General features: G+C 43.2%; 1 protein-coding gene across 1 annotated transcript; it reads left to right on the forward strand.

Moving 5' to 3' along the window:
- The first annotated feature begins 2,769 nt into the window (after positions 1 to 2,769).
- On the forward strand, positions 2,770 to 3,789 carry LOC149242615 (F-box/kelch-repeat protein At2g44130-like). Its single transcript, XM_089370903.1, has one exon. The coding sequence runs from the start codon at positions 2,770 to 2,772 to the stop codon at positions 3,787 to 3,789; it is 1,020 nt and encodes a 339-aa protein (XP_089227029.1).
- Positions 3,790 to 12,112: the final 8,323 nt, after the last annotated feature.

A 12,112-nucleotide genomic window follows, 5' to 3' on the forward strand; every position in this document is an offset into this window, starting at 1 on the left:
CAGCTGGTGGGTGGAGATGGAAGAATCTATAGAGTCCATAGTTCAACCAGTGGTTGTGTTTAATCCATAATTAAAAGGTCCCTTAGCCTTTAGAATCTAGCTAGGGGGTGACAACTATAAGTGAGAGTTTGGTTGTAGTTGTTAGTGGTTGGGTGGAGAGTCATTTTCGAAGACTTTTTTTCCCAAAAAAGTTCAAGGTAAGTGTTTCTCATGTATTTTTAATTATAATGAATATGTGTTTACAATTTCTAGTCTTAAACGGGGTTATAAATGCATGGGACATGGTTTGTGTATTTATTGTCTATAGGATTGACTAATATAATGTGGGATTTTTAAAAAGGTATTGGAATAACGTGTGGTTGTATTGGTTATGCTCATGTGGTAACCAACATGGAATATTTTCTTATTGCAGTGACATGATTTTGTCTGATTACAACCTCTTACTACTACTATGCATGTTTCTATGTGAAAATGACTGAATACAATCCACATGAGGATGTGAATGAATGATTCATCATATGAATGGTCTTAAAATAATACCCCCATTGTAGGTATTCACTTAACTATGAAAGAATGGTACCAGCTAATGGGATTACATAATTAGTGTTGGAGAATAATGGTGAATGAAATATAATTTGCTCTGATTACATGTTTGAATTCTTGCATAATTTTTAATAGAGTTTTTGTATACCAATTAGTCCATTCAGGATTGAGGACAATGACACCTTTTAACCACATTCATGCATTTTATTAGACATGCACCATATTTTGAGACTTGTTCACTTATTTTCTCAAATGGTAAGGCTCTCAATCTAAAGAAAGTAGGTTTTTCTACTATGCTAATGAGCTTTCTTATCTCTCTATACTTTTGGAAAGAAATGCACTCAAACTGTTATTGATTTGCTTCTATCATTATGATTGATTGTTTCCCAAGTGTGTTCATAAAAATGTTATGGATTTATTGGCCATTAGATGCTAGTAGCAGTGCTTGAAAATCTTGAAAAGTTAGAAGAATTATAGCATTGTCAAAGTGTTGGAAAAAGGGAAAAAATTGACTTAAAATTGAAATTTTTAGTTAACACGTTGGTTAGGTCAAAGGTCAAGAGGTTGGCTAAAAGGACAGGACTTGTGGTGAGTTTCACCCCGACCTAAGGTAGGTTGAACTATGGCCAATGCAATGGTGTTGTCTATTTGAAGTTTTGAGAAAGTTGGAAAAACTTGGAAATTTTAGATCCCATTCCCATAATAGTACCTTCGAGTTTGGGTCATCATAGTGAACAACTGGTCTAACTTTGGTTGGGTTCTAGTTTTGGGGGGCATGTTACAAATGAATTTAGCATCATTAAGGACTAATAAAGAATCCAAGAAAAGGCTACAACATGTACAATTTTTCCTACATGATCACATATTGTCTTATTAGTGTTTTGTTGTGTAATTTGATTTACTTATGTGCTATAGTAGAGTAGTATTGATTTCCTTGCAACATATGGTAGTTATCTCATTGCCACTCGTACATGTTGAATCCCTACACATATATGTTCTTGCATTTCCATTCCTATAGATTTATTTCCTTTACTTCCCATGGCTTTATTATTGAACCCTTCACTATAGACCACTATAAGCATATCCTTTAGTGATGAGGGAGCCATGGCACTTCCTTCCATTGCCCTACACAACATAAGGAATGTGTTACACTTCTTTCTCTTTAAGGATACTCATTCATTTCTATGTTCCTCTCTATTATTTTACTTTTGTGACAATTTGGAAAACTATAACTAATTGGCTCTAAAACAATCAATGCCCATTAATGACCTATATTGAAGGATTTCTAACTTGTCCACTCTTTATACTTATTTATAGCCTCATAGGTTCTGATCCAAAGGGATGTAGAGTTAATACACCTCAATATACCTTATCACTCAAATTCTTATAGAGAGATTGGTTCTTTCCACGCATTGTACATATGTATAGCCTCATAGGTTCTTGTCCAAAGGGAGGTAGAGTTGGTACACCTGAATATATTTTATCACTCAAATTGTTATGGAGGTAGAGTTCTTACACCTCAATATACTTTATCATTCAAATTGTTATGGAGAGATTGGTCCCTTGTCCCACAAACAAGGGGCTCTAATGGATCAATTGACCTTGCCACAATCAAAGGGCTTTCTTACACCAATTTGATTGTTTCACAATCAAGAGGCTCTCAAGCTGCTAATTCTTTTTGTTATTATTATTGAAAAAATTCAAATCCACATTTTATATTATGAATATTTTTTCGTCCCAATATTATAATTAATAAACAATAAATGAAATACACAACCTCAAATTAAAAACTCTAAATATAAAACATTGATAATAAATTGGAATTGAATGAAAATAAAACATAAAATGTATTGGGTAAAATGAAATATTTAATTTATTTAGAAACTTTAAACTGCAAAACTAGCTAAACCCATTTCATGCACCACCCTATATATATATATATATAATAATTTTCTTTTCTTTAGCAAAATTCCCTATAGGGAGTCCAGTCATGCTCGTGTGGAGGACATGATAGATGTTAAATATATATAAAACATGTAATGTGGGCTATGAATGGACATAACGAACTCCCTTTCTGGTCGGTTTGAAATTACGTTTCCCCACATCTGCACATTATATATTTAACTGTACTTTCATATTTGACCTAACGTAGTTCACTTTTGTGTTTGCGGTAAAGCTCCGGGTAAACTCGATCGATCTCGAAATTGTTGTGTTTAAAGTGCCCTAATGGAGACTGTTCCGGAGGATGTCGTTCGGCAGTCTTTGCTAAAAGTACCTTACACATCACACGATACGCTGAAAACTGTGTGCAACAGCTGGGAGGCTATGGTCCGTAGCCCTACGTTCTATGCTGATAGGAAGAAATGTGGGACGAGCGAGCATCTGCTTTGCTTGATTCAAAATGATATGAATGAAAGAGATATGAATCCCGTTTTTGTAGTAACCATATACGACCCCGTGAAGGGCACCTGGGAAAGGTTACCTCCAATTGATGATCCCCAGATTAATGGAATACAAGTATGGTGTCGGTGCGTGGCTGTGAATCGGAAGCTACTTCTCATAGGGAGAACCCGTCCGTCTGATGCAAGTTTGATGAAGAGTGTTGACATTTATGACTTTGAATCTGCCAGATGGAGCCGCGGAGCTGACATGCCGACACCTCGATTATACTTTGCGTGCTGTGTTTCTTCTTCCACCGGACTTGTCTACGTCGCTGGCGGTGCCGGCGAGGATGACCTCCGTCTTGCATCTGTAGACGCATATAACGTGGAGACAGACAAGTGGGAAATTTTGCCTCCTATGATCGAACCGCACGGCTATGGATGCCGCGGTTTTTTCATGGATGGTAAATTAATGGTGTTAGAGGAATTCGATCGTGGAGAAGTATTCGATCCGAGTGAGGGAACCTGGAGATTGACGGCACACATGTGGAACACGAGGTTAGAAACATGGAGAAGACGTGAGTTTTGTTCTTTTTGTGGGGAGTTGTACTTGTTCACTGATCAACAGGTAAAGAAGTATGATGTTGAGAATGACGTTTGGAGTGTGGTAGCTTCCTTTCCGAATCCCCTCGATATTCACTTCTTTACGTGCGCTACACAGTGGCGTGACCAGATTTTTTTCAGCGCTTTTGGCCGCCTAGGAAAACACATCTCTTATCTGTTTAATCCGTCAACCAGGGAGTTCACTGAAGTTACGGCTGATGGTGGGAAGTTAATCATATCTGCAGCAACCGTGGAGATTTGAATGTAATATTTAGATGCACAGACTTTGATGTGAAATGATGTGTCATCAATAGTTTTTTAATCAAGCAGCTTGTGTGGTGTGTGGGGTTCAAGTCTATATTAGACATTGCCAGTTTAAGGAAATATTCTCTAGGTTCTCTTTCCTTTTTTTATTAATTTTGTTTAAGTTTTTTTATTTCTGTAAAAGTAAGTTATTAGAATTAAATAGTATCTTTTTAATATATATTTATTTTACCATTACTTTCTTATTAATATTAATCTTTCTTTCCATAATGGTTTCATATGAGTTTTCCATAATGGTTTCATATGAGTTTGGAGTAAAGTTTGTTAAATTTTGTATTTATTTTTAATATTATATTTGGTGAAATTTGTTATTCTTTTTTTTTTTTGTGTAAGTGAGAAGATTATATTATAGAACAAGTATAATACAAAAAACTGTCGGAGCAGTGCGAGCAGGGATGTACAATACTCCTAGGCGAATCGCCTGCTCAGAGGAAGTTATACATATGGACCAAAAGAACGCCCACCACGCAGGGTGGCGAGGAGCAGAGCAGAACATTACTATAACACTGGTACTACCGAAACTAAACAAGAGAAGTAACAACAAGAGAAGTAACAACAGACATACACTAAGGCCGAGACAGCAGAGTGAAATGACAACAAAGATAGCAAAAACCGAGACAGTAAGAGGTCAGGGGAGAGCCACCAGTATGTCCTTAGTGATGTTTTCCCATCTGGGCGATGGTATCCAAGCCTATCTCCTTGACGTGGCGATCAACCTTCGCCTGCATTGCTTCCAGGGAATCAGGCTGGTTCGCAGCCGAGGTGGCTGGCTGAGCTGCAGGAGCTGTGTTGATGGAGTCTTTTAGAAGCCGGATGAGCAACATAAGCATCCGGTTGTGGGTGTTGACTGCCTCCTTCACAGAAGTGATTTTGCTGTCCAGAGCGCTGTTGTAGTCTATAATCTTAGCCATTTGTGCTTCAGTGAGATTTACCTCTGTAACGATATGTTGCCTTTCCTTTTCAATGGAGTCCAGAGCCTTTGCTATCAGGGTTTTAGTACGCCAGCTCTCCGCCTGGGTCCTCACGAATTGAGTAGCCCTCTTCGTGGGTGTGCCGGGGTCAGTCAACCAGTCGACCTCTGCTGCAATCTCCATCTCCGTTCTACCATTCTCCTCATGCTTAGCCTGAGCTTCTAATTCTGCCATCTTGCGTTTTATTTTGGTTGCAGTCCTAGTCTCGTAGCCGCCCCTGGCTTCCTGAAGGTCTCGGTTTGCTGCAGCGCAGCGACTACCTCCCGCTTCCATAGCCAACCCCTCGTAACTTGCCCGACTTAAGCTAAACTTGGTAACAGAACCACTCTCAACGCACACTCGAATAACAATGAGGAGAACAGGGCACTTGCCCATTCCTTTATAATGAAAACCTTGATGCTTTCTCATGAGAATGGAATTAATGCCTTTGAAGGTGGTAGTACTTTGCTGATGAATGTGATGGAGTATCGCACAAGCGAGGCTGACGCTGATCGAATAGGAGCGCAGGAGGTTACTTCCAGGCTGACGAGCCAAGTGCCAGGTGTTTGGTGATTTCCTTCTGATGGGTTGGTGGTGCGTGAAGATTGAGATGCCCCGTATGCTGGCATGCTTCGTTCTGTTCCTCCGGGCCTTGTTCCACCTCCTTTCACACAGAATTGCCATTAATGGCAATGAAAACTTGTTGTACGGACCCTCTACATGCGTACTGATAGCTCGGTTTCTGAGGTTATGGATCCCGTCTCTTGAATTATGATGATCGCCCTTCTGCAAGATCTGCCGCCACCAGGAGCTCCACCTTTTCATATGTCCAATCATCCCGTTGAGAGGCTTGGGCTGATGATCACTGCCGATATCCTCGCGATTCCGAGACCGGGGCCAAGTGCCTTCCCCAATTAAGGTTGGGTGGCCTGGATTAAATCCTTCGCTGCCAGCTGTTCGCATGCTTCCGTTATGATTGGGTTGTCAATCTCCCGCCAGCACCTGTCCATGACAATGCTCGTGTTGTCTACTCCAAAGTTTTCCAGATGGTCAGCTAGACCATTCGCCTTTCTCCTTACTGTCTGGAAGGTTAAACCTTTCATCTCCATAATGAGCTCTGTTATGCTTTCCGTCGCTTTGGCTAACCTCTAATGCTTGGTAGCTTTGCTGATGGTCGTTCCTGTCTGTAGGCGTTTAGCCGCCATGATAGCCAGAAGTGAATCCCCCTCGACTATTAAATTTCCTCTCCTGAGATTTCTTAGGATTTTTAAGCTCTGCTCAAGCGCAACGAACTCTGCCTCATTGTTAGTAGTTTCACCTAAAGCTCTGCAGAAAATATGGATAATTTCCCCTGCTTGATTGCGGATGGCTCCCCCAATGCCTGCTGTACCTGGGTTTCCCCGTGAGGCTCCATCAAAGTTCATTTTCAGGCTACCCTCAGGAGGGCATTGCCAGTTTAAAATATGTGATGAAGGTTGTGGTGAATTTCCCCCTGTTGGTTGATTGCTAGCTGCTTCTAATTGAAATGCCTTTAAGATTCGTAGATCCTGATTGGTTGGTTTTTCATCGGCTTCTACCTTACATTTAGCCTGTATAAGCTGTTTGATATTGATTGATATGGACTCCTTTGCTAATTCTAGGCTTCTAGTTTCTTCTTTGAAAATTCTTCGGTTTCGTTCTTTCCAGATGGTCCAAACAATAAAGCCGGGGGCGGATTTCCAGATGCCTTCCACTCTGTTCACTCTTGAAAACTTGTTCCTCCAGTTGGTGATGGTTTCCTGAATTGAATCCCTGTTCCGGTTTGACGCTCCAAGAATGTTTTCCAACCAGTTCCAGAGCTGGGAGGCCCATTCGCATGAGTTAAGAAGGTGGTTCATGGTTTCCTCCTCCTTAGTACACATAGGGCATCTAGAGGGTCCCCTGAAACCTTTTTTCATAAGGTTTTCCCAGGTAAGAGTCCTCTTCTGCATCAGTAACCATAGAAAAGTGCTGATCTTCGGCCATAAAAAACTATCCCAAACTTTAGTTGCCCAGGGTAGTATGTTCGGTTGTTCTTCCTCCTCTATGATACTCCGAGCCTCTTTCAGAGAGAAGTTCCCGTTTCCTTTCGGACCCCATCTGAGCTTGTCATTTTCGGCTGCAATTCGAATCTTTCTTTTTGAAATACGTTGATTCAAGTCTTGAATGGTTTCCTGAGTGAATTCATTATGGGTTGGGTCAAAAGCTATCCAATGCCTCCAATCCTGGTCTTCATTGTTGGTAGACCAATACTGACTCACTGTGAATTTGCCTAGATTTTGCTGACTTTGTTTCAGGGGAAGGAGATGAGGGGAATCCAGTTTGGGAAGCTGCTGCCAAGCATCTTCCCAGAAGAGAGCGTTATTGCCATTTCTTATCTCCCAAAAGCTGTGGTCCTGGACCATGCTTCTGTTTGCTTGAGCGTGATTCCAAATTGGTGAGCCGTTGCGGGTGATCTGCATCCTGATTATGTCTAGATTGTTGCTGTTTGGCATGTACTTCTCCTTCCAGTGAGTAGCCCAGGGAAGACTCGTTTCTGAGATCCATTTCCACCAAATCTTAGCTCCGCAGATGTTATTGACTGTAGAGGGATCAACTAAATTCAGACCCCCCTTGTTCTTTGGTCTGCATAGCTTCTCCCACGCAACAAGAGACCATTTTTTTTTCTCGTTGCTTCCGCTCCACAGAAAGGAGTGCTGAATGGCTCGAATTTGGTTTAAAACCCCTTTCGGTGCTGGAATAATAGAGAGCATATAATGAGGAATGGCCTGCAAAACCACCTTTGTTAGAATTAGTCTGCCTGCAAAATTCAATGCTCGGTGAGTCCAGTGTTTACATTTCCTTTCCATGCTGGCTAGAATCTTCTCCCAGTGTCCTTTCTGCCAAGGTCTCAGAGTTAGGGGGGCACCAAGGTATCTGGAGGGAAGAGAGCCACTTTTAAACCCCAGGAGACGGGAAAGATGAGACTGGATGGATGGATGCGTGTTGAAGAAGAACAGAGTAGATTTAGAGAAGTTGATCTCCATACCTGAGGCGTGGCTGAACAGATTGAGGATATTTCTGTAGGCTAAGGCTTCTTTGACAGTGGGGGCACCGTGTAACATGGTGTCATCCACGAACTGTTGATGGGTTGTGGCTTGACATGCTCTGATGGGTGGTAGACCTTTGATGTTGCCCTCTTCTTTATTCCTAGCTATTAGTCTGCCTAGTCCTTCCATGAGAATGACAAACAGAAAGGGGGAGAGGGGATCTCCTTGCCTTATGCCTCTGGTGGGTTGGAATGGAGCTGAGGGAATCCCATTCACGAGGATGGAGTGTCTAGGTGATTTGATGAGGGCAAATATCCACTTAATCCACTGATTGCTAAATCCAAAAGCTACTAGCACAGCTTCCAAATAAGACCATCTCACCTTGTCATAAGCTTTGGTAAGTTATAACACTGGTACTACCGAAACTAAACAAGAGAAGTAACAACAAGAGAAGTAACAACAGAGATACACTAAGGCCGAGACAGCAGTGTGAAATGATAGCAAAGATAGCAAAAATCGAGACAGTAAGAGGTCAGGTGAGAGCCACCAGTATGTCCTTAGTGATGTTTTCCCATCTGGGCAATGGTATCCAAGCCTATCTCCTTGACGTGGCGATCAACCTTCGCCTGCATTGCTTCCAGGGAATCAGGCTGGTTCGCAGCAGAGGTGGCTGGCTGAGCAGCAGGAGCTGTGTTGATGGAGTCTTTTAGTAACCGGATGAGCAACATTAGCATCCGGTTGTGGGTATTGATTGCCTCATTCACAGAAGTGATTTTGCTGTCCAGAGCGCTGTTGTAATCTATAATCTTAGCCATTTGTGCTTCAGTGAGATTTACCTCTGTAACGATATGTTGCCTTTCCTTTTCAATGGAGTTCAGAGCCTTTGCTATCAGGGTTTTAGTACGCCAGCTCTCCGCCTGGGTCCTCACGAATTGAGTTGCCCTCTTCGTGGGTGTGCCGGGGTCAGTCAACCAGTCGACCTCTGCTGCAATCTCCATCTCCGTTCTACCATTCTCCTCATGCTTAGCCTGAGCTTCTAATTCTGCCATCTTTCGTTTTATTTTGGTTGCAGTCCTAGTCTCGTAGCCGCCCCTGGCTTCTTGAAGGTCTCGGTTTGCTGCAGCACAGCGACTACCTCCCGCTTCCATAGCCAACCCCTCGTAACTTGCCCGACTTAAGCTAAACTTGGTAACAGAACCACTCTCAACGCACACTCGAATAACAATGAGGAGAACAGGGCACTTGCCCATTCCTTTATAATGAAAACCTTGATGCTTTCTCATGAGAATGGAATTAATGCCTTTGAAGGTGGTAGTACTTTGCTGATGAATGTGATGGAGTATCGCACAAGCGAGGCTGACGCTGATCGAATAGGAGCGCAGGAGGTTACTTCCAGGCTGACGAGCCAAGCGCCAGGTGTTTGGTGATTTCCTTCTGATGGGGTGGTGGTGCGTGAAGATTGAGATGCCCCGTATGCTGGCATGCTTGGTTCTGTTCCTCCGGGCCTTGTTCCACCTCCTCTCACACAGAATTGCCATTAATGGCAATGAAAACTTGCTGTACGGACCCTCTCCATGCGTACTGATAGCACGGTTTCTGAGGTTATGGATCCCGTCTCTTGAATTATGATGATCGCCCTTCTGCAAGATCTGCCGCCACCAGGAGCTCCACCTTTTCATATGTCCAATCATCCCGTTGAGAGGCTTGGGCTGATAATCACTGCCGGTATCCTCGCGATTCCGAGACCGGGGCCAAGTGCCTTCCCCAATTAAGGTTGGGTGGCCTGGATTAAATCCTTCGCTGCCAGCTGTTCGCATGCTTCCTTTATGATTGGGTTGTCAATCTCCCGCCAGCACCTGTTCATGACAATGCTCGGGTTGTCTACTCCAAAGTTTGCCAGATGGTCAGCTAGACCATTCGCCTTTCTCCTTACTGTCTGGAAGGTTAAACCTTTCATCTCCATAATGAGCTCTGCTATGCTTTCCGTCGCTTTGGCTAACCTCCAATGCTTGGTAGCTTTGCTGATGGTCGTTCCTGTCTGTAGGCGTTTAGCCGCCATGATAGCCAGAAGTGAATCCCCCTCGACTATTAAATTGCCTCTCCTGAGATTTCTTAGGATTTTTAAGCCCTGCTCAAGCGCAGCGAACTCTGCCTCATTGTTAGTAGTTTCACCTAAAGCTCTGCAGAAAATATGGATAATTTCCCCTGCTTGATTGCGGATGGCTCCCCCAATGCCTGCTGTACCTGGGTTTCCCCGTGAGGCTCCATCAAAGTTCATTTTCAGGCTACCCTCAGGAGGGCATTGCCAGTTTAAAATATGTGATGAAGGTTGTGGTGAATTTCCCCCTGTTGGTTGATTGCTAGCTGCTTCTAATTGAAATGCCTTTAAGATTCGTAGATCCTGATTGGTTGGTTTTTCATCGGCTTCTACCTTACATTTAGCCTGTATAAGCTGTTTGATATTGATTGATATGGACTCCTTTGCTAATTCTAGGCTTCTAGTTTCTTCTTTGAAAATTCTTCGGTTTCGTTCTTTCCAGATGGTCCAAACAATAAAGCCGGGGGCGGATTTCCAGATGCCTTCCACTCTGTTCACTCTTGAAAACTTGTTCCTCCAGTTGGTGATGGTTTCCTGAATTGAATCCCTGTTCCGGTCCGACGCTCCAAGAATGTTTTCCAACCAGTTCCAGAGCTGGGAGGCCCATTCGCATGAGTTAAGAAGGTGGTTCATGGTTTCCTCCTCCTTAGTACACATAGGGCATCTGGAGGGTCCCCTGAAACCTTTTTTCATAAGGTTTTCCCAGGTAAGAGTCCTCTTCTGCATCAGTAACCATAGAAAAGTACTGATCTTCGGCCATAAAAAACTATCCCAAACTTTGGTAGCCCAAGGTAGTATGTTCGGTTGTTCTTCCTCCTCTATGATACTCCGAGCCTCTTTCAAAGAGAAGTTCCCGTTTCCTTTCGGACCCCATCTGAGCTTGTCATTTTCGGCTGCAATTCGAATCTTTCTTTTTGAAATACGTTGATTCAAGTCTTGAATGGTTTCCTGAGTGAATTCATTATGGGTTGGGTCAAAAGCTATCCAATGCCTCCAATCCTGGTCTTCATTGTTGGTAGACCAATACTGACTCACTGTGAATTTGCCTAGATTTTGCTGACTTTGTTTCAGGGGAAGGAGATGAGGGGAATCCAGTTTGGGAAGCTGCTGCCAAGCATCTTCCCAGAAGAGAGCGTTATTGCCATTTCTTATCTCCCAAAAGCTGTGGTCCTGGACCATGCTTCTATTTGCTTGAGCGTGATTCCAAATTGGTGAGCCGTTGCGGGTGATCTGCATCCTGATTATGTCTAGATTGTTGCTGTTTGGCATGTACTTCTCCTTCCAGTGAGTAGCCCAGGGAAGACTCGTTTCTGAGATCCATTTCCACCAGATCTTAGCTCCGCAGATGTTATTGACTGTAGAGGGATCAACTAAATTCAGACCCCCCTTGTTCTTTGGTCTACATAGCTTCTCCCACGCAACAAGAGACCATTTTTTCTTCTCGTTGCTTCCGCTCCACAGAAAGGAGCGCTGAATGGCTCGAATTTGGTTTAAAACCCCTTTCGGTGCTGGAAGAATAGAGAGCATATAATGAGGAATGGCCTGCAAAACCACCTTTGTTAGAATTAGTCTGCCTGCAAAATTCAATGCTCGGTGAGTCCAGTGTTTACATTTCCTTTCCATGCTGGCTAGAATCTTCTCCCAGTGTCCTTTCTGCCAAGGTCTCAGAGTTAGGGGGGCACCAAGGTATCTGGAGGGAAGAGAGCCAATTTTAAACCCCAGGAGACGGGAAAGATGAGACTGGATGGATGGATGCGTGTTGAAGAAGAACAGAGTAGATTTAGAGAAGTTTATCTCCATACCTGAGGCGTGGCTGAACAGATTGAGGATATTTCTGTAGGCTAAGGCTTCTTTGATAGTGGGGGCACCGTGTAACATGGTGTCATCCACGAACTGTTGATGGGTTGTGGCTTGACATGCTCTGATGGGTTGTAGACCTTTGATGTTGCCTTCTTCTTTATTCCTAACTATTAGTCTGCCTAGTCCTTCCATGAGAATGACAAACAGAAAGGGGGAGAGGGGATCTCCTTGCCTTATGCCTCTGGTGGGTTGGAATGGAGCTGAGGGAATCCCATTCACGAGGATGGAGTGTCTAGGTGATTTGATGAGGGCAAATATCCACTTAATCCACTGATTGCTAAATCCAAAAGCTACTAGCACAGCTTC

Source organism: Pinus tabuliformis, chromosome 8 (genome assembly GCF_031772625.1).
Source record: "Pinus tabuliformis cultivar Carrire ecotype Pingquan chromosome 8, CPIR1, whole genome shotgun sequence".
NCBI lineage: Eukaryota > Viridiplantae > Streptophyta > Pinopsida > Pinales > Pinaceae > Pinus > Pinus tabuliformis.

Coding starts and splice junctions, on each gene's coding strand:
- LOC149242615 (XM_089370903.1), top strand. CDS start 2,770: ATGGAGACTGTTCCGGAGGATGTCGTTCGGCAGTCTTTGCTAAAAGTA.